The sequence below is a fragment of the Hippoglossus hippoglossus genome, chromosome 13, assembly GCF_009819705.1.
Source record: "Hippoglossus hippoglossus isolate fHipHip1 chromosome 13, fHipHip1.pri, whole genome shotgun sequence".
In the NCBI taxonomy this organism is placed as follows: Eukaryota; Metazoa; Chordata; class Actinopteri; order Pleuronectiformes; family Pleuronectidae; genus Hippoglossus; species Hippoglossus hippoglossus.
In genome coordinates this window covers 6,320,617-6,343,459 of record NC_047163.1, presented here as the reverse complement: position 1 = coordinate 6,343,459, position 22,843 = coordinate 6,320,617, and the positions used below count along the sequence as shown (strand labels likewise).

Sequence of the window (22,843 nt, the reverse complement as noted above, 5' to 3'; positions counted from 1 at the left end):
AAACAGCAAAGCACCCTGAGAACTCGAAATCGAAAGTATTTCTATACCGCAAACATCTGTACACCAGACAATTTTAACTGTACCTTGTATTTTGTACCGTGTATTTTATTTCACTGTTTTATTCTTATTTCCTTGTCTTGTTATGTTTTATTATTCAGCACAGTTGTATTTTTTCTTTTTGAGTTACTGTGATGTTTTATTGTACACTGCTTTGCAGCTTTGTGTAAATAGTGCAAAATAAAATGTATATCAATTCTTTATTATAAATGCATTTTCTATTTGCATCTCGATGAGAAACTTTATTTTTCTTTAAAAGGGTCAAAAGAAAGTTTTTCTCTCACAGACACACAACTCCAGCACACAACAAAATATAAATGCTGTGTGCCTGTGTCCTGTTTTGTGCAGATAAATGCAGATTCCACAAGCATGAAATAAGCTGATGTGTTGAAAAATATATAGATGTGAGATAAATTCATTTCCAGATATGCAGTGTTATTTAATCATGTATATTTATAATCAAAATAAATACATTAATACTTTATCCTAAGATGTATTCAAATCCATGCATATTCATGTGAGCAGTATGGCAACTTTTATTTTTAAATAAGGTAAAATAAAAATAAATTACTGGCTACAAAATGAGCAGTCTAACTCTATGTTGTAGTAATTGCACATTACAGGGAGTATTTCTTTTGTTTTTTTTGTTTGAGTGCCATCCGGTTCTCCAAATAACAAGAAAGAGTTTTATTCTCAGTCGACTGAATGTGTTGGCGTGACCTACTATTTAATTGGCGTGGGGAAAAAACATGGTAGCCTTATTAATCTAAATGTAAAACGAGTAAACATAAAAAGCTACAACTTGCAGTACATTATAAATCAATTTAAACAATCGCTACACCAAACGCATTCAAATATTCTGATATGTTCACGTGTAAAGCCGACAAATTGGCCTGATGTCGTGAAATCGTCAAAGTGCTGTTTATAGATTAGACTCCGCGTTTTTGTGATCTTTAATCAAAATGCAGCCACACAGACGACTTGACGGACACGGTGTCAATTACTTAATTATTAACAATAATCACTTAAATGAATAATAACTTGTTTCTTACCAGGGTCTCTGTGTTTCGTCCTGGTGTTGATTCAAAGCCTCGAAACCCCATTAAGAGACATTAATGTCAATTTTACAAGTGGATAATTTGCCCTAGTCTTTTCTCTTGAATCTCACAGGAAGCAGAACCACATCACTAGAAGTCCACAGCACAGTGAACTGTTTGATAGTTAGCTTAGGCTCAGTGAAGTATGAAAGCACTGCATGTTTTAGCTACAGTAAGTAGCCTAGCATTATCCCTGTGTTAGGCTACCACTGCCTCTGGCTTTTAGACTCTTTCTCACGCAGAAGCTAATGCTAATGGATAATGTACAACTGGAGGCCTTAACTTAGCAAAACAACTTGAAATTATTAACAAAGCAAGCTGGTTGTTTCGGAGTCAAAAGTGCAAAAAGGTTTTTGGGACTGCATGCAAAAGCAGTTTTTTTTGTTTATCTGGTGCGCACAAGATATTTATTTTAAGAAGATGTTTGTGTTTTATTCACTCAGATGCACACAGCCACCAGATTTGCACAATAGTTGGAGAAAAGTCAGCTCACCAAGTTTTATTTTCACCTGGAAATGTCAAACAATGAAATTCTTGAGTCACAGGATTGTCAGGAATCATTTGGGGCGTGTACGTAAGGAAAACAGGCTTAGCCGACAATATTTTAATCATAATACTTCGAAATGTGTAATGAGATTTGTGAATGTGTACATGGATCTGCAAATCTGTATTTAGAATGTGTGTGTGTTTGTGTGTGTGTGTAAACAGATTTGTAAATGTGTAAAAATAAACTCTGCAAATCCGTATTCAGAATCGGATTTGAAAGTGTATTTATATTTAAATGTGTAGACAAATCTGTAAACACATACATGAAGATTAATGGCTGAAAAGAATTTTGCTTCAAGAGCTGAAAATACAGACAAGTCAAGTCAAGTGTGTGGTGTTGATCTTCTCATTCAACTCTTGGCTAAGAAACTAAGTGCATTTTCCAAAAATGCACAACATAGGCTACTAGTTGCAAGGTCTTTTGTCATTGAGTCATTCTGAACTGTGACCTCTCTGGAAAGGTTCTGCATTTTGCTGCCAGTTATTCAAGTGAATCATTTTACACTCGAAGACTCCTCAGGAGGCAAGATTCAAAAAATATATACAGTGGTGTAACAAGGTCAGGAGTCATCGGATGTCACAGTTCATGCAGTTAATTCTCTCTGCGAGAAAAGGAGGCTCGATACACAAACTAGGATAGACCTTAATTTCGAGAAATGTATAATGTAACTTTTTCTCTTTCAACTCAGATCGTTCAGTGTGTTTTCTGTAATGTAAACATTACGTCTGGAACTTGAGGGAGTTTTCTCCTCTGACTCTTCATCTCCACAACACATACATCATCAGACCTCTACTGGGAGCATTTCTATCTATTTAAATAGAGCCTCGGGTGAGAATGAAGCCAGACCTCAGCTAGTTGAAGATACATATGTGACATGCAGGGTCAGATTGTGTTAGGTTGTGTATTATTCTTAGACAAAATAGAGGTTGTGTCCTTTCTTTGATATCGCTGTTTACTAATTCACCCTTTTCTCATTTCCAGGCTTATTTGTGTTATTTAATTTATTTCTGTGTAAAAGCTACTTTTTGTGTACGGGTGACAATGAAATTTACAAACACCACAAATATAAAAGACTTCATTATTGTGGGATTCCCTGGACTTCCACCTGAGTATCACGGACTGGTGTCTGTTCTTCTCCTCCTCCTCTTCCTCGCTATTGTGGTTGGCAACACCTTCATCTTAACAGTTATCATGTACGAGCGGACTCTTCACAAGCCAACATACTTGATTTTCTTTCACCTTGCAATGACAGACATCGCATTTGGCGCTGTGACGCTGCCAAAAATCATTGCCAGGTATTGGTGGAATGACATGATATCGTCATTTGGAACCTGCTTCACACAGATGTTCTTTGTTCATTCTTTGGGGGCCATTCATTCCTTCCTTCTGCTGATCATGGCTTTGGATCGTTTTGTTGCCATATGGTTTCCTTTCCGATATCCTGTTGTGGTGACAAACACAACCATTTGTATTGCCTGTGTCCTGTGCTGGGTTTTAACATTCATACGTATGTTGGGGATCGTGCTCCACGCCTTAACTCTGCCGTACTGCAACCTGAACGTCATCATGCAGTGCTACTGTGACCACATATCAATAACTCGGCTGGGATGTGGCGGAGGCGTTGCCTATGTTAAGGAAGTTTCCATCGCAAATGCCTTGGTCACTCTCCTGGTTCCTTTAGCGTTCATAATTTTTTCGTACTTTTCTATCATCATCGCCGCTCTGAAAATGTCTCAGACCGAGCGGAGCCACAAGGTCATGTCCACCTGTGCTCCTCAGATCTTTACCACGTGTCTGTACTACGTGCCGAGATGCTTCGTTTATCTCTCTTACAACTTAGGATTCACGTTTAGCATTCAAGCTCGTATTGTTATCACAATGATGTACAGCCTCATACCCGCTGCGGTTAATCCAGTGATTTACTGTCTCAAGACGCAGGACATCAAAATGGCTTTGACACAGAGGTTTAGAAAAGGAAGAAGCAGCATCGCACACAGAACCGACCATAAACGCGTTCTCAAGTAAATGTGCATGTTGTGGTTGTAACATGATGTGCTGAGCAGAATCCTCTTGTTATATAATGGTTGTATAAAGAGTCAGTTGAAGATCCAATCCACTGTTTTTCTATGTAAATCCATGTTGCATCTGTATATAGTTTTTGAAATGTAAAATTGTGATTGTTTGCAAAATAAAGCTGTCAAACATGGAGAATAACTGTCTACACATTATTATGTATATTCATTATTTCCTTGTGTTTGCAACTGTATATTTTCAATATTTCCTGAGTATCATAGTATTTGATATCATTTTGACAACTGTTTGATTTAAAAAAAAATTACTCCAAAGGTTTATATCTTAGACTGAGGTTGTATGTATTGTATTTTCCCATGATTTAAAAAACGTGGTTTTGTGCTTATATAGTTTTTATTAGAACGCTTGTGAAACCTCTTCAACTCTTCTTGGGAAACATTGAACTCCTCAACTGAACATGTGCTAAAAAAACAATCTTTGTATCATCTCTGGATTTTAACAAAGCACCTGAGTGTAATCTTACATTTGTCCACTAGGTGGAGCCAAACCATCAGTTTATGAGCTGCTTCCCTACATACTTTGAATTTCAAATTAAAAGATAGAGACATGTTGGTTGTGATGGGTTTTGTAAATTATTTTAAATGTTACACAAGATTCTTTAAAACATTTTTTTTAAAACATAGTCATGACTTTAATATGCAGCCAGACACGAGGGGAACCTGATCCTCCAGTTCAAGAACCTGGTGCAGATCTCTGATGACCTCACCTGGTCAAAGAATGTCACTGGGCCCAGCAGCTGATTTGATTTGATTTTAATTTGTACAATACATAAGAATCCCCACTGACACAGATCTTAATCTTATGAGTGAATTTACTGTTTGTTTGAAAGTTTATGCTTCTTTGTCATAATTGTGAAGCATTTAAATGAACAAAGATCCAGACAGGAGCAGCAGAGTAATAATTTGACACAGTGTGAATCTCAGCTCTGTTTCCCTATCTCTGTACAACAAATACAAGATGCGGTTTCGTCATAGTAAACATTCTCTGGTTGTTATAAAGATACATTTTAATTGGACTTGTCTTGGAAACCAGCACAAATTGACCAATTAAACATGAAAAGGCTGAAAGATCAAATATTTCACTGCTTTTCCAGAGCCTGGTTACAGTCCAAACTAAAACTTCAGGTTTCTATGTTATTAAATTTTGATAAACAAAACTAACACATGTAAAATGACCAATCAAATGATTTCCTCTATGTCGCTTTGCATATCATAACTATGACTGGGTTCCAAGGGTAAACGTGCAACATCCTCAAATACAGGCACATAGCTGCTATAAGGTAGATGCATGTTTAAAACCTTTCCCCAGTGCTCAAACATACTGGAGGGAGCGTTCTCATCTTCAAGCTGACCTGCAGCAGAGGGTTTAAAGAACTTGCTCACAGGGAAAGGTTGTCTGCAGCTATGTGTTGAGAGGTTTGATTGCTCGTGTCCATATTTCCTGGTGCCGATGACAGAAACTTGTCCATACCCCGACTCTGAGAAGGTGGACGTGCTGTCTGTGTCACTGTCGGATGAGACATCTATCGTCGGGGTGCGACTTGGGAATACCTGATTTGACAGCGTCTGCTCAAGAGGAGCATTTAGTTTACTAATTTCCTCAAAAGTGAGGCACTGCACAGGTTCTGGGAGCCCGGGTTGTGGGATCCTCTTCGTGTAACAAGGAGGTGAATGTTGTGACTGCTCTGCATCAATCGTAGTGAGTAACAGTTTGTTTAGGGTGTCCATGTTTTGAGGTTTCCTTGGACTTTTGTCCCTCTCTTCACCAGAGGGTCCTCTCTTAAATCCTGCTGACAGCATCTTCAAATCGCTGCACCGTTGAGGATCAGCGCTCACACGCTTTGTGCCGTGCAGATGCTTGTGCCGGCTGAGTCTGAGCGAGGCAGAGTCTGAGTGAAACGCACTAGAGATGCAGCCGATTTCATAATACTCCGGCTCACTGTTTGGCTCTGGCTGCACACTTGAAGGACAGGCATCACAGTACAACTCCACACTCTGCTGATCAGCCCTCGCTGGGCCATTCTGCCTCTCTCTTTCGGCAGATGCAGCATTTGTGAGTGGACGGTTGTCGTCAAAACAAAAAGCAGCATTTTCTGTCCCTGGCTCTGTCTTCTGCTCCAAGCACTCACTCGAACCCTGGTGCCGCCTCACTCTACGAAAGGCAACAATCATTCCTAGAACAACCAGGATGGAGGTTAGGGGAAGAATCACAGCTATGAGCCACAGAGGCCCACTGCCCCCTGCCGCAGAGCACAGATCCTGGCTGTCTGGAGCAGAGATGCAGATATCACAGGCGTGGTCGGAGACATTATGGAAACAGATGCAGGAGCTGTTCTCCCCGGCCGGTCCACACCTCCACCGGTTCTCACACTGTCCATAGAGACAGCCCCTCCTGGCAGTGTCCTCCTCAGAGCAGGGGGAGGGGAGGCAGACACCGGGAGAGATGCAGCTGGACTGCATGAGGGTCCAGCTCGGCCAGATGTCCACCATCGCACTGCGTCCGCTGACAGGCAGAGTGTGACCGCTCACATTAAGATACTGCACACACCCAGTGAACCCTGCCCCCCCCCAAACAAGAAAAGATAGTCATTCATCTAAAAACAAATCTTAATGAAAAGTTGACCACATGTAAAGTGATCTGTTTAATAAGTGAGGAAGTTCATTACAGCCATAAAGGGAACGGACTGAAGACATTCATCAACAGTGGAAGAATTATTTCTATCATTTCTACTTTTGCTTTCATGATTATTATGATGTGGTGACACTGCTCACGCTTTAAAAAATACAATGTCACCTGACTGCTGGAGCTTTGAATGAAGCGACAGATCAGCACCAAGAACGATCTTTTCCACCCGAACAGGACTGAGATCAACACTCTGGTCGGTGATGTTCCAGACTGGTTTTCCATCCAGAGCGAGGAACGGGATCTGTCCTTTGCCGAACAAGGACACGACATGCCAGACCCCGTCGGCCACCGGGGAGTCCATGGTGAAATCTGACTGGTGTCCTGACACGGCGTCTTCAGATTGGTACACGAGCCTCCTGTCTCTAATCTGAATGAAAGAGAAAAAAACAAACAGTCACATGTCCCAAGAATAAGACGAGTATATATCTAAATGTGCTTCAGACCAACCTTCAGCACGATGTATCCCGTCTGTCCCAGAACAGACATCAACACTCCATTGTTCCTGGTCTTAAACTTGATGTTAATCCCTGTTTGGTTTTGGTCGTTTCCCTCTTTCTTATCATCCAGCAGCTGTTTGAGCAGGAAGTCTCTCTTGAATTTCTCCTTGATGACATATTCCATGTAGTCATTCCCCGTGAATCGCAATACAACTTCCTCTGATGATTCTGTTCATTAAGGGGAAAAATATTTTTACTCAAAAACAGAACAAAAGTCAGATATTATGCAAAAGAGGTGTCTGATATGTCTCAAACCCAAACCACTGCCAGAGTCATGCAGAACTATCGACTATATCCACAACTACTGTATATGGACCGAGGACCTGTCCGCTCCAGCCCCCCCGCCCCTACGTGACCCTCAAAGGATAAGTGCTGTACATAATGGATGGATGAAAAATTATAAAAACTTTTGTTGTGTATAGTAATTTTTTGTTTTTACCTTTGGCACATTTGCGTCCAATAAACGGGCTCTTGCACTCACAGAGATAGTCCGACCAGAGATCGTGGCACACCCCCCCATTTTTACATGGGTCACTGTGACATGGTGACACCGCTGCTCGAGGACATCTTGACAAAAGAAATACAAGATACAAGACGTAAACAAATAACAGATAGAGTTACTGTATTTTCTGTACAAAGATTTCTGAATAATGAGGTACTTAAGAATGTACGTGTTTTAACTTACTTATTAAGAATGTTATATGTTGCGAGGGCCATTGCAGCTCTGAGCAGGAAACCGTTAACACGAATGTTTCGAATACATCCCACAAAGTCGTGGGTTTTTATCTGAGCAGGATGTTGCAGAATAAATTCAACAGTCCTCAGTCCTCCAAATGTCACATTACTGCCGCCGACGTCCAATGTCCTGGTTTCATGTAAAGACACATAGAGGTCGTTAAATACATATAAAACACATGGCGAACAACAGAACCTGTGAATTATGGAGAAGTAGTTTCACTGCTACCTCTCTGAGCTAATGCCATCACTCTGGGAAAAACAAAACCCATTGTTGTCAACATCTGTGCAGTTGTCCACGTGTAAAGAGCCCATCTGTTCAAAAACAAACAGTGTCACATCAGTCTACAGACACGCTTCTCTAACTAATAACTTAAAAACACCTTCTCATTGACTTTGTGTGTTTAAGTGCCGGCGTGTTTTCCGACTCACATTTCCGATCCTCCTGGCTGCGACACTGTGAAAATGTCCATCTGCCACTTGCTTGTGTGTGTGCAGTCTCACAGGCCCTGAGCCCAGGTCATAGGAGAGATGAATGGTGCCGTCTACTATCTCCAGTGCAAAGAACTCCCTGCTGGAGGATCCTCCCGGGTTGTAGAGGAGCAGGGAGTCGCTCTGCACTGTCGCAAACTCTAGAGAGATTAAATTAGTCCTGCGGTCTAATGAGGGAAACTCCATGAAGGACAGATCCTCGAAGCCGTAGCTGTGCTCCTCACAGCGGATTCCACTGACTCCTAAAATAGAGATGAAGATTATTATTTTATGGAATAAATGATTTACTTTCTTACGCAAGAAGATTCAAACCACTCTCATATTCAGTCATTTACTATATTAAATTATAGTTTGCTGTTTTACAAGGGGGTTATGTGCCAGAGAATTTCTTGGCTTGGGGCTTTAAGCAGGTTCCAAGAAATAGTCTGGCACAGACTCATGTCTCCACCAAGGAGGTTATGTTTTCACCCCTGTCTGTTTGTTTGTTGGTTGGTTTGTATGTTTGTTAGCAAGATCTCGCAAAAACACTACCAGACAGATTAGCGGGAAACTTGGTGGAAGGATGTTGTTAGAGTCAGGGTCACTTTCTTTAATTTCTATCTTCCATTCTCACCATTTCCCCCCCCCCTCCAAATTCCTCATGGATCTTGACAAAGGAATTCTGCCATGTGGTTTGTGGTGGCTTGGGATTTTGGTGCAGCTTGATTGAATTTAAGGCGACTGTCGGGTCTTGGCAGGAGGTTTACGCTTGAGCCAACTATTGGCAAATTGTCAGATTAAACAAATGCACATCATTTTTTGAGCAATGAGCTTTAAAATGAGTCATATTTTATTATCTCTGGACAGTTCCCAGCCCCATTAACCGACGTCATGCTAAGCTAAACTAATTTACAGCTTTCTTTAGCCTTCCACATACGAGTGGCATCTTCTCATCTAAATGTCTGCAAGAGAGCAAAGACATAATGTTCCCAAAATGTGAAACTTCTTTTTATGCATTCTTCTTACCAAAGGGACATTGACAAGAGAACCCTGTCTGTGAATTGATGCAGTTGCCCTGAACGCAGGGGGTTGATCTACAGTGGTCTATGAACTGCTCACACATTTCTCCTGGAAAAAAGCAAATAAAGTTTAGACTTTAAAGAGATCCTGGCCAGTGGAATGATTTTTTAAATATATATATACAGCGTCTACCTTCAAATCCAGGCGCACAGTGACAGTAATATCCATCGTCATTTGGCAAACAGGTTCCTCCGTTCTGGCACTTCAGCTTCAGGCATTCATCGACATCAGTGGAGCAGACCGAGCCAGAAAAGCCGCTCTGACAGTGACAGTAGAAGCTTCCCGCCGTGTTCACACATGTGCCGTCGTTCTGACAGAACTTCACCTCACATTCGTCAATGTCATCTTCACACAGCGTCCCGGTGAAGCCGGCTGGACACGTGCAATTAAAAACCTCTTTCTGCGGCGACACGAAGATGACGCCCGGGCTCTCCAGGGCAGCGACGTCCTGGCTGATGTAAATGTTTTTGTTGCACGTGGCTCCGTTCAGACAGGGGCTGGTGAGACATGGGTCGCTGGTGATGTGAGATATCGTCACATTGCTCTGAGACTCCAGTAACTTCCTGTGTCCGGCAGAGACGCCGCTCGCCACCTCTCTGCTGAGATATTCACCGTTGTAGTTTTTGACCGCAGCCAACAGAAGGATTTCACCACCAATGTGTTTGATTCCAAATACATGGGTCTTAGAGGCCTGCAGGTTAAACAGACTGTCCAGAGCTTTCACAAACCTCAGATACTTGTTGGACAGGAACTCTTCCATCGAGGACGATGACACGTAGAATAATATGCAACTGTCTATGGAAGCATTTGTGAAACCTTTGTATGTCACATAGATGCTGTTGTTGACTGGGAAGTGAAGCTGGTCTGTGGCTTCGATTGTGATGTTAAACGTGGCCTCACCTTGAAAAGGAGACGACCACAGCTCACACGTGCCGTTAGGTATCATGAACATGTTCAGCGGCCCGCTTTTTATACCACAGATAAATGTGTCGGACTCATCCTGATCCTCGGGGTGGACGTTACCGATCATGCCTCCTTGGAAAGAGCTGCCAAAATATTTTACCTCGATGAAGATGTTCCTGGGCAGCGACGGGTTATCGTTTTCGTCCAGAATCCTGATGTGGAACATGGTCGTGGTCGACAGCGCAGGGATCCCTGCATCTCTGACAGCGAGAAGAACATGATAGGCAGGGGTTTGTTCCCGATCAGTGGGCCCCGTGGTAAATAGAACTCCATCAGGAGTCAGTGAAAAGGCATCATCAGTAGAAGGGTTTACCAGCCAGTAAGTAAAGGGTCCCTGGTTTGGTGGCAAATCAGAATCAGACGCATTTAATCTGGCTACGATGGTGCCTCCAGGCTGATTTTCCGTCACCTGAGCCTCAGTTATTGTGAGTTTGGGAGAGTTGTCGTTAACGTCACCAACGGTCACAATGACGTTACTGGTCCCAGTGGCTGGTGGAGAGCCGTTATCAGTGGCTGTGACAGTCAGGTTATAAACCGCCCACAGTTCTCTGTCAAGCGGAGAATTTACTGAAACCACCCCACTGAGCGGATCTACGACGAAAGAGAAGTTTGTGTTTCCGCCTTCGATGCTGAAGAAGAAATGGCTCCAGTCCAAGATGGAGTCCTGATCCAGAGCACTCACAGTCATCACAGACGTCCCGACCGGGCTGTCCTCCGTCACGTTTGCCAGATAATGTTCAGACGTGAACACGGGTGCATCGTTCGTGTCGATTACTCTGATGTGGACCAAGGTTTCGTCTACGTCCATGCCTGTAATGACACCAGCGTTCTTTGCCAGAACTTTTAAAACTATTTCACTGTTGCCTTGTTTCCTCAAACTGGCGGTTGTGTAAATTTCACCCGAGAGTTTGTGGATTTTAAAGCCCAGGTTTTTATTTTGGCCAAACATGAAGTAAAACACCTGACCTGCAGAGCCTTGGTCGTCATCTGTGGCCGTTACTTTTCCCATCACAGTTCCCACAGGCACATTTTTAAATACCAAAAAGTTAAACTCTTTTTTGGTAAACGTAGGCGTGAACTCATTGACGTCCAATATGTGAATGACAACATGAGCCAAAGTAAATAAATTGAGACCAGCCATGTTTGAGGCTTTGATCGTCACGTCAAAGATCTGCTCTCGCTCGTAATCAAACACGTCCAAAGTGGTGATTGTGCCATTTCTTGAGTCGATGGCAAATTTATCCACGTGACCAGCAATAAGAGAATAAGATATTAGTGCATTTGGACCTGAATCAGCATCAGTGGCCTTCGTATGTATGGCATTTGTACCAATTTCAGAGTTTTCAGGCACTGAAGTGAGATACTCAGAGGAGGAAAAGACTGGGGGATTGTCGTTCACGTCCATAACCACAACTGTAACATTCAGCCATCCTGTTTTTGTGGCCCAGCCTCCATCCATGGCTTTGATTTTAAGATGATGAATAAGTTCCTCTTCAAAGTCAAGCTCTCTGATGAGTGTTAGCAGCCCGGAGGCTTCTCCTACAGAGAATGGTAACAGTAGACTTTCTGGGTCAATGCAGTACACGATGGCAGCATTGACACCATAATCCCTATCTTCTGCTTGAACCCTTCCGATTACCGATCCAACAGGCAAGTCCTCGGGAACGGAGAAAGTGACGTCTGGCTCTGGAAAACTCGGAGAATATTGATTCCTCCCCGTGATTTCAAAAGTGATTTCAGTCTGCGACGATAAAGGTGGGGTGCCCTGGTCTTCTGCCACAACTATTAAAATCAGAAACAAATGGACGGTCTCTGTCAAACTTCTCTTCAACTTCACTTTCCCACTGTTCGCTTGGATCCAGAAGAAATCAGATGCATTACCTCCATTCAGAGCATACAGAATATAAGCACTGGTATTACTGACATCCACGTCTAGTGCTGTGAACTGGACTACCTCAGTTCCGACAGCCACGTGGTACGGGATCGCAACCTGAGGCTGATGCGGCAGGAACATCGGCGGGTGGTGGTTACAAGGCTCTAATCTTACCGTGACAGTGGCGTTACTGTGCAGGGGATCGCTGCCGCAATCAACAGCCGTCACTGTAAATTGGTAGATTTCAAAAGAAGACATCTGTAGCGCCAATGGCTGCTTGGTATAGATTTCACCGGAGGTAGCGTTAACCCAGAACTCCTCGTTTGGAGGTTCAATGACATATAAAATGTCACTATTCTCCCCGACATCTGCATCTGTGGCAAGAACCTGCGTAACAAACACCTCTTTATCTTTTGTTTCCTGGAGGACAGCGTAGTAAAAAGGATCAGAAAATACTGGTCTATTGTCGTTAGCATCTGTAACGACTATAGTGACATCCGTGCTTATGCTCCACGCGTAATCATTTGCATTTACTTTCAGGACATAATGATCCTGCGTCTCCCTGTCCAGGGGTCTCTCAACTGTGAGGCAGCCGGTGGTAAACTCAATACTAAACGGCAGATCTTCACTTTGATCCGTTATGGAGTAATTAATAACTGCATTGGGGCCCCAGTCATCATCAGTGGAGGTGATTTGTATGATTGTGTGTCCAACAGGGGCGTCCTCGGGTACCTGCGTGAGGAAAACCCGTGGAAAACGAGGTGCGTTGTCATTTCTGTCCAAAACAACGATGACAACCGTTGCTCTGTCTTTGGGGAAATGATTTTCCAGCTCGGAAGCTTCAACTGTCAAGTTAAATTCAGGGATTGTTTCTCTGTCCAAACTTGATGTTGTGCTCAATAAACCACTTTCAGGCTCAATTGTGAAAAAGTCATCAGTGTTTCCGTCGGTTATGTTGTACCGCACGGTGCCGTAACCACCAGAGTCGGCATCGATGGCCAGAACGTCACAAACCCAGGATGGCGGGGAATTCTCGAAGATCTCACACCTGTACTCTGCTTGAGTGAACTGTGGGAAGTTGTCATTGACGTCGCTGATGTTTACATGAATCTCTGCAAATGATGAGAAAGGAGGCGAGCCGGAGTCTCTGGCTTCTACCAACAAGGTAAACTCCTTTTTGTTCTCATAATCCAGAGGGTTCTCCACCGTCAGCGCTCCAGTTAATTGCTCCACATGAAACACGTCTTCAAAGTTTCCAGACGTCAGATAGAAAAAGACGGGCTCCGCTCTGACGCTCACAGCAGAGAGCAGAGCCACTACGGTTCCCACTGGCTCGTCTTCAGAGAGGGAAGAATTCAGAACATCCACATTCATCTCCGGGAACTCAGAGATGTTTTGAAACCTGATACTCACGGTTGCGGTGTCAAATTTAGGATTTTCTCCAGCGTCTTCCACGTGTATGTTGACAATAACATCTTCTGTTCTCCGGAGAGCTCTTGAAGTGAACAAGGTGCCGCTGTGGGGATCAATGGAAAACAGATCTGAACTCGGTCCATATAATGAATAATTCAGTTCCGCATTCATCTCAGTATCGTCGTCTGTTGCTTTCACTGCACAAACAACCGAGCCTGCAAGAAAGAAAACACACATCGACCCTCAGCCTTATTAAGAAAACGTGAAATTTATAAATAAGTGGTTGTCTTATCTCTCACCTGGAGCCATTTCAGTGGGCACGTGAGCCACATAGGGGCTGTTCACAAACTTGGGCCAGTGGTCGTTGATGTCTCCAACGAGCACAGTGACGAGCACGGAGCTGGACAGAGGCTGAGTGGGATGTTTATCGCTGCTAATCACTGTCAACCTGTAAATGGCGACTGTCTCTCGGTCCAGGACATCGGTTGTCAGCAGCTCTCCAGATGTTTCCTCAACGGCAAAAGGTACATCAGGGTTCTCCATGAAATACCTGAAGGAAAATACAGTATACTCTCTTTGTGTATTGCACTAAAATATAAGTAAATGCAAATAATACAGCAACATAGGTGCTACTGTACAAAAGAAACATGGCACAACCAAAAAATAAACCCAGAAGACCACGGGAAAAAAAAAAGTTTAATAATTACAACTTATTCCCAGTTTTAAATTAAAATTCTCAAAGCACCATTGATCTCATATTTGAAGTATTTTGTTTTACCTTATTTCCCCATTGGCTCCCTCATCAATGTCAGATGCCATCATCATGGCAAACACTGTGCCGGGGGGACTGTCCTCATACACTATGGTGTTGTACACTTCCTCACTGAACTCTGGGTGGTTGTCGTTGACGTCATCCACTATGACGTGTACGGTGAGAGTTCCTGTTAGCGGCGGCAGTCCTTCAAATGAAAAGGTCATATTCATTATTGAAATGACTATTCAGACAGAAAATAATAATCGCCGTACAAAATTAGCCTAAATCCCAAGTTCAACTTAAATTACCTGAATCAACAGCAATGATGGTGATGACATATAGTGATTGCGTCTCTCTGTCCAGGCTGTGTAGAATTTGAAAAGTGCCATTGAGAGTGATGGAGAACAAACCATCACTGTTTCCACTCTGTAAGAAATAGGTGAGCTGACTGTTGACCCCTAAATCTTCATCCAAAGCCGAAAGCTGCTCCAAAAAACACACAAAAGTTTAGTAATTAACATGAAAACATTCACGATATTCACTTGACTCTTCAATGAGACCCACGAGCACCTGATGTGTGAGCTGAGCGGGGTCGTCCTCATTCTCCACGACATGTAGGACCAGTGTTTCTGGAGAAAACCGGGGCGCAAAGTCATTGATGTCCAACACTGTGACACTGAGAGCAGCAGTGGCAGACCTGGGTGTGTTACCCTGATCTACAGCTGTTATGATTAAGTTGTAGTTTGAGTCCCTCTCTCTGTCCAGTTTATCCATGACTGTCACGACACCTCGGACCGCGTCCACCACAAACGGACTCGCCTGCGTCAGCGTGTACCGCACTTGTCCGTTTGGCCCGATGTCTTGATCGTGAGCCTGAACCTGAAACAAGATGGTTCCTCTGGGGATATCTTCTCTCACTGTCAGACTGTAAGAACTCTGCAAGAACTCAGGGTCGTTGTCGTTTGCGTCGTCAACGTGCACCGTGAGATTCATAGTGGTTGCCGTGCTGGGCGAGCCTCTGTCAGCAGCTGTAATGGTAATGGTCAGTGTATCTACCTGTTCTCTATCTAAGGTCTCCTCCAGGGAGATTTCCCCACTAGTGGTATTGATGCTAAACATTCCACTGGAGGTGCTGTTTAAATAATATAGAACTTCCCCGTTGGATCCAGCATCTCCATCCTCAGCATGTGCAGTCGTCACCACAGAGTGAAGAGCAGCATCCTCTGGTATACGGACACTTGTGCCTGACACAAACAGAGGAGCGTTGTCGTTGACGTCCTGAACCACCACGATCACGTGTGCTGTGCTGGTGAGCTGCAGAGACTCCGGCTGGACACTGTCACTCGCCGTCACGGTCACATTGTAGGAGGATTGTCTCTCTCGGTCCAACTCCTTGTTCAGGCATAGGCTTCCCGCTGAGTTCATGAAGAACACTGTCTCTTCAGCTCCATCCAGCACTTTCAGTGTCAACTCTCCGTTGTCACCTGGCAGAGAGGAAAAGATCATGAAGGACCTTATTACAAATTGGCTTTGGGTGCTGGCTGCACTTAAGCTTCTAACTGAATCACCAGACTGAACTTCCACCGCTATGCTGACGACACACAAGTTTATCTCAGCACCAAACCATCCACTCAACTCCTCCACAGCCTCTTGTCAACTGCCTGCATGAAATAAAAACACGTCATCAAACCTACTCAAGTTAAACAGCAATAAGACATATATAAATATATCCTATTTATATAATATATAAATCCAAGTTAATGTCATTATAATCATTAATGTCTTATTTTGACTTTCCAAGAAATGTGTGAATAATGATTCTGCATTTTTACACTCGTAACTCAGAAGGACACATTGGACATGCAGAATGAGCTTCGAGGTCAATTTAATTAACTGTGCAATTCTCTCTATTATCTCTATTATTTCTATTGCTGTGACAAATTGAAACATGTGGATGAGGCTGATGCTTTGCACAGAAATTACATCACTTTCATTTAAGGAACAATTGCTATCACACATGCCTATATGGTCTTATTAGCTTTGGCCGAACTGTGAAATGTGGATCTGACCCCCATTACTTGCATTAGACCCATGAATCCCTCTCAGGAGGATATGGGAACAAAGAATAAAGGAGAAATTCCTGTGTTTTCAGTATGTCAGCACTGGTTTAAAGTATGAATAGACTTCCTCAGGCGCTTCATATATTCTGAAAAATAAAAGGTTTATTCCTCTACATGGGGAATTGTCTCAGCACACTAAAACACACAGATGCTTGATGTACCAGATGCAAAGCCAGTGTTATGGTCATGTCCTACGGGGGCCCGTATGTTTTTGTAAATGTGATCAACTGAATATTTAAAAACCTGCAAACTAAAGACAGCCGCTTCACGTCCCACAACTCTTCCCGGTGCACTTACCATCATCTTTATCCGACACATTCAAGGACAGGAAGCATGCTCCGACCCGTGCGTCTTCCAGCAGTGACGCAGAAAAGGCATCCTGACTGAAAACAGGGGGGTTGTCGTTCACGTTCAACACATTGAAGTACACCCTGACACTGGATACCTGTGAATCCCCCTGCTGCACCACCACTGTGAGAATGTAGATACTCTGTGCCTCGAAATCCAGGCTGCGGGATAATAGGAACTCCCCTGAGAGGGGGCTGAGGAGGAACAGGTTCTCTCCGTCATCCTCCTGCACTGAATATGTGATAGGCGTGGGACTCCCAAACCCTGTTTCCAACTTTCCCACAACTCTTCCTGTCAACACATTGGATAAGGCACAATTACTGGGTGAAAACATGTAGAAACATTGTCAAACACACACACAGACCTTCACAACAGTAAAACTGAGGATAGGGCTGATCTTAAATTACAAGTCAAATAACAATATTTCAAAAGCTATAATTCAATAATCAAAATTAAGCATTGTCATCAAACATTATTATGTAGTTGTGCCTAATTTACATGATGAAGGCTTCTCTGCACAAGCGACTGACCTGGTACCGTGTCTTCTTTCACTTCAAATGAATAAACACCTCTGGAGGAAGCCGCCTGTGTTCTCCATCGGTCATGAGAGTGTGAGCTGACTGCGTCTTGCTGGGGCACAACATCAACAGATGAGAATGGAAACTGCTTTAAGACAAAATCTGCAAACTGCTTCTCACTGCTCGTGTTCACTGAGTTTCCAGACGAGGGTCCATGAGAGGAAGCAATATTAAACACCTGAGGGACCAAAGAAACAAGCAAGAAATGCACTTAATGCACTTTAATCTCACTAATGACATTAAATTAGACAGGGATTGATACAAATCCAATCCCTGCTGCAACATATGAACCAACAGAGCAACTCACCGAAAAAGGAAACAGTAAAATCAAAACTTTTCTCTGTCGTCCAGTAGATTCCATCATGAGGTTTACTTCCAAAGTGCTTTGGTCACAATCACACAGGAGAAAAATAAAATATCCCGAGCAAAGACCAAACAGACTTGGCACTGAGGAGCCAAGTCCTGGAAACTGCACAGCATTACCTCCACGCACGAGCAACAAATGGAAAACTATAAAAGCTGTATCCATAGTGACTACTCAGCCTCTTTATCTCGTAATCCTGACTGACACGCCCCCTTTGACATCACTCCATGCAAATCCTGCACCCAAAAAAAAGTTATTTTGAGAACTCCAAAATGCACCAGATGCAAAGTTGTTCTTATACGTATTATTATTATGCCCCGTAATCAATCAATTAATCATTTCAATTAAAACCGCCCTTGTTGTCTTTATAAAAATCAGCCAAATTTCTATAGGAAGTAACAAAAGAGCAAAACCTTACTTACAATGCTTTTGCTGAATCAGTTTGTTTTATATTCTCTTCATGGATTTCTCTAGTGAGGCTCCTCAGTGTCGAGACGAAACCAACTCTTTGGGCAGTCGCCTGCAGTCAGGTAGACGACAGGGAGCCTTTCTCGCTGCAGGTCAGACGGAGGATTCATTCAGAGACTGAAAGGCATTCGTTCAATGACTAAAGGGAGAGGAAAGAAAAAACTGCAGCCCTGGGTCACAGGTCTCAAAAGAGAGCCGACAGTGTTGAAACTGAATTCACATTAACAAGTTGACATGGCAGGACATAAATAAAACCTCATATAATGACACATGGCTAACATTGCAGATGTATTCTAATAGGTTTATCTTTGTTATTCACAATATAATCAATTATAGTATATGGTTAATGCTAACAGCTATGCTAGGGGAACAGACCACCATCATTACTGCTGGTTTCTTTGTGAAACGAGACCCCCACTGAAAGGAGACCACAGTGACTTCACTCATATTTACACACACTACTGAGCGGAGGACAGTTCTTTGTGTGGCAAAGGGCAACGCTGCTGAGAATAGGCTGATAAACAGACATGTAAAACCCCCTTTAAGTGACTGGGAGGCCATGAGTCTCCAATTACAGGCAAAGGGAAATCTATCCGATCTCTGCCTGCACTCACACAGAAAAGGACTTTTCTCTCCACACTTTGGTCAAATAAGTGCACAACACAGACGTTTAAGTCTCGGATGTAGTTAGTGTAACTCAGCCAAAAGCTGGCGTCTATACTCCTTAGGGTCAACTATTTCTGTTACGTTCATATTTGTCCTGCTGTGTGTTACATGCCTTGAATATACTATGTAGTAACATTGAGGGACAAACAACACTGTCTGTTTGGTACAAACTACACTGTAGAGCCTTTAATGTACCTGAAGGGGAGAATTTAAACAAAAATCAGGCAGGTAAATGATCATTCAGACACATTAACATTCAGTACAGAGGCAGACAGGTTTCCTGGTGTCCCCGACGTAAAAGACTTTGTTTTGCTGTGTGATTTGGACAGAAGGCAGAGTTCACCTCATGTTTTGCTGCTCAGCATATGACAATTTAAGGGCAACATTTTTTCAATATTATGTTTTTGTAAAATGTGAAAAGTGTCTGATCACGTCTTCGAGATTCAAGAAACTTGAGCTTAAGGGTTAGTGGCTACGGTTCTATTTGTCGAGAACGGGACAGATGACAATGCTTGTTTTTGTTTTTTTAACAATTACAATTAAAGGTTATGTTCATGCCGCCACTGTTTGGCATTGGGTGTCTTGTCAATGTGGATTTGGCCCAGTAACTATGTAGCTTTGGTTAAACTTTTGAGAACTGATTGTCATGGCGCCACCTTCTGGTTCAAGTTACTGAAACTACCATACAACAATGAACCAGGGAGCACTGATGCTGTTCAAGGTTATTTGGGTACGAACAGAACGAGTGTGGGAGGTTAACATGTGATGATAAACAGTGTTTCACAACATTCATTTCCGCAAATTCAGTAATCTTGCTGGTTAACTCTTTTCAGACCACAGCCTGTTCTTTTGTATTATAATATAAGCATATATATAGTATTTTTCTTGTTTAAGATGTGCAAATAATGAATTGTCACTGGTTATTTTAAATGTTTCCTATACTATTTAAAAATTAATCAGTCATTTCAAGTCTAAAATATAACAAGAAAATTGTCAGAACTAATGAGAACATCCTGTTATCTTGCACCTACTCATCCAGAGTTATTCGTGTGTGTAGTTGATAAAAAACATCACAGCAGCCTTCTTTAAAAAACAACCTTTATTGAGGACATTCTTGAATGTCGACAGCTGCATTTGATATTAGAGAGTGGTATTCAAAGAACAATAAAAAGACATTGGGACAGCACATACATTTTTTTTTTCCAAAATAAAAGAAATACACTACCAACTCAGAAATCTTGTTTTTGAGTTGTAACACCTATAGACTAGTTACTTTCATACCGATTTGTAGTCCTCCTAAATTGTTACAGGGATAAAGAACTACCACTAGAAAATCTCAAACTTAAGATATGTAGTGTTAACTTTACAAAAAAAAGGAGCATAACACTGTACATCTTAAAAACATTAAATATACACATGTTCGCGTTCAGTCTGACTTTGTTTCAAGATGGTGAATTGAGTATAGTAGGGTTATATGGCATAAACAAAACTCCAGGTCCCATCCCTTTACGATCTACTCGTCATCGTCGTCGTCATCATCATCTTCGTCATCATCTCCATCCTCTTCTTCGTCATCGTCATCATCATCCACTGGTGCAGCAGCTGCTGCAACTTCCACTTTGCCCTTTGTACGGTAAGCAATGATTTCCTGTGGGAAAAGCACGTCAAATGGGTTGTTAGAGAAACTTAATTAGAGAAGCCTGATTCACTCAGATAAGTGTTTATTGAATAAAAACAAAAGTCTTGCTTCAATGACATGACAATTCACCTTGTCGTATTTCTCCTTCAGCTTGGCAGCCTTCTTCTCATACGGCTGCTTCTTCTCCGCAGAGGAGCCGTTCCACATCTCTCCCAGCCTCTTCGCTGTGTCACCGATGGTGAGTCCAGGAGTATCAATTTTGACCTTGGGACGAAAGTCTGCACAGAACAGGAAGAATGCAGACCTGTGGGAAGAAAAATATGTCAGTGTTTTAACTTGGAATTTATTATCAGAAAGAAAAAGAAAAAACATTGTAATGATAGTGGAGATCGTGGCACATACGGTGGTCTCTTGGGGGCGTTGGGGTCCTTGAATCGCTTCTTCTTCGTGCCCTTGGGAGGGATGTAACTCGTCATTTCCCTCTCGTAGCGCACCTTGTCTAGTTTGGCCATATCTTCAAACTTGCCCTTCTCCTTCTGTGACATTGTCTATCAGGAAGAAACACAAGCAACGTTAAAAAAAAATCTGATGATTTGCAAGGATTGAAATTTTTTTTTTGTATATATATATATATTTAAAAAAAAAAAAAAAAAAAAAAAAAAAAAAAAAGACATTAAAAGGCCATTTATTTTACCTTCCATCTCTCAGAGCATTTCTTGGAGAAGTCTGAGAAGTTGACACTGACACCGGGATGCTTATGCTTGTGCTCCTCCCGGCAGGTTTGCACAAAGTAAGCATAGGAGGACATTTTGCCCCTCGGCTTCTTCGGGTCCTTCCCCATCTTCCCACACTAAAAACAGACAGGGAGATTTTATTAAATTATTAAAAAATGTATTTGTGTTTTAAGTCCAGACATGCATCTGCAGTGGGAATATCTAAATGTCCCTGCAGCAATCTGCGCCTCCTGCTTTGTCAGCTCCATCCATTGTTTGAATTGGGGGGGGGGGGTGGGTGACTGATGAGCCATTGTATGAAGAGGCCGACATGATGCTTCTTTAAATACAAACACTCAGCTACTCGTTGGTTTACGAGCGTTTCCTTGCCCGCATCGATCCAAACACATGACGCAGAGTCCGTGGAAAAAGCAGCAAATGTCGTCTTTAATTAATTATTTTATTATCTGTAGCTTTCTCGTTAATATAACATGCAGCTAACCGGGCTGGGGGGCTGCAGATGAATACATTAGCATTTCCTTTCATCGTCGTTGATTGTTCGCTAGCCGTTAGCCAGTATGGCCACCACTCCGCTTTGTGTCGTGGGCTAGCTAGCTAGCGGCGAGCTAGCATGCTACGGAGCTCATTTTGATGAGGCGATTATTAAAATGGCTGATTGCGCTGCTAACAATGGCTAACGGGCTTCTATGCGCACGCCCTCCGCATTTTCACACCCCGCTCTCCAGCCTAATGTTTAACCTCACGGGCCTTTTTAGAAACTGCAAATCACTGGATGTTAACTTCCAGTTAAAATAGCGTTGAACTCTGAGGGAAAGATCCCCGATCTGCGTCCCCTGGACCCGGGCTGCCTCCGCAGTTCTTCCCCTTCTAGCTAGCGTTAGCTTCAGCGGTAGCCACACGGCCGGAGCAGCAGCCATTGTCGCGCTAACGGGAATTAGCAGGGGACACAGCGCTGGATGTTACGCGGGTAAATCAGCTCGGTTCACCGGGGGGATTTACCCCATGCTTTTTAGTTTAATGTACGAGCGCAGCTAATGTACGCGTTGTGTAAGTGCGCAGCAGAGTTAGCAAGACGGTGCGGACCGAGAGCGGGAGCTTCCTTAGCATCACCCCCCAGCTCGGCCATGCTGAACTAAAACACACTCGTGTACAGTGAAAACACGGCTCCGGGTTTCTTCCATTAAAACACGCATCAGTCTCTGTGCTAAGCGGGTGAATGGTGGTGGTTCTTACCCCGGCAGCTCTGTACGACGCCAGGGCTGCGTTTGTTCGTCTCAAACAATGGACTGAGTAGCTCCGTCACTGCGCGGTCTTCAGGAGGGAGGCTGCGTCTGTGTTTATCCGTGTGTCGGGCTCCGGCTCACGGATATTGGCTGCCGCCAACTCGCTGGATCATCTCATTGGACGCAGCGGCTCCGTCCTGCTGGTTGTTTGGAGACACGAGGGGGCGACGGCGCTAAACCCGAATAACAAAGCGCCAGAGGCTGAATTTCAGTGAAGAGACGCGTGAAAGTTCAGGGTCGATTGTGTGTTGGTGTAAATAAAAACACAACTTCACTGCGGTTCATGTGATCGAGTGAAATCTGTCCTTAAAAAAACCACACAACAATAAATGGTCTGTGCATGAAGTGTTAGTCTTCTAGCTGAGGTTTAGATTATAGAT

The 22,843-nt window shown here is 43.1% G+C and overlaps 3 protein-coding genes across 3 annotated transcripts; 1 reads left to right on the top strand and 2 right to left on the bottom strand.

The window, feature by feature from the left end:
- Window positions 1–2,724: 2,724 nt before the first annotated feature.
- On the top strand, window positions 2,725–3,856 carry LOC117772741 (olfactory receptor 1500-like). The gene has a single exon (XM_034604145.1). It carries the CDS (start codon window positions 2,743–2,745, stop codon window positions 3,724–3,726), a length of 984 nt encoding a protein of 327 aa, XP_034460036.1. The 5' UTR covers window positions 2,725–2,742; the 3' UTR covers window positions 3,727–3,856.
- Window positions 3,857–4,773: 917 nt separating this feature from the next.
- On the bottom strand, window positions 4,774–18,189 carry LOC117772740 (protocadherin Fat 4). The gene is made up of 17 exons (XM_034604144.1): window positions 18,096–18,189; window positions 17,617–17,909; window positions 17,262–17,487; window positions 16,681–17,022; window positions 14,834–15,747; window positions 14,572–14,746; window positions 14,288–14,468; window positions 13,809–14,059; window positions 9,393–13,724; window positions 9,207–9,308; window positions 8,142–8,443; window positions 7,939–8,024; window positions 7,660–7,839; window positions 7,414–7,541; window positions 6,925–7,142; window positions 6,586–6,844; window positions 4,774–6,349 (listed from the first exon to the last, which is right to left on the bottom strand). Exons 2-17 carry the CDS (start codon window positions 17,836–17,838, stop codon window positions 4,971–4,973), a joined length of 9,297 nt encoding a protein of 3,098 aa, XP_034460035.1. The 5' UTR covers window positions 17,839–17,909; window positions 18,096–18,189; the 3' UTR covers window positions 4,774–4,970.
- A 1,698-nt stretch (window positions 18,190–19,887) lies between these two features.
- hmgb1b (high mobility group box 1b) lies at window positions 19,888–22,697 on the bottom strand. Its single transcript, XM_034604147.1, has 5 exons — window positions 22,414–22,697; window positions 21,141–21,296; window positions 20,849–20,994; window positions 20,576–20,750; window positions 19,888–20,455 (listed from the first exon to the last, which is right to left on the bottom strand). The coding sequence occupies exons 2-5, from the start codon at window positions 21,285–21,287 to the stop codon at window positions 20,321–20,323; spliced, it is 603 nt and encodes a 200-aa protein (XP_034460038.1). The 5' UTR covers window positions 21,288–21,296; window positions 22,414–22,697; the 3' UTR covers window positions 19,888–20,320.
- Between the last annotated feature and the right edge of the window lie 146 nt (window positions 22,698–22,843).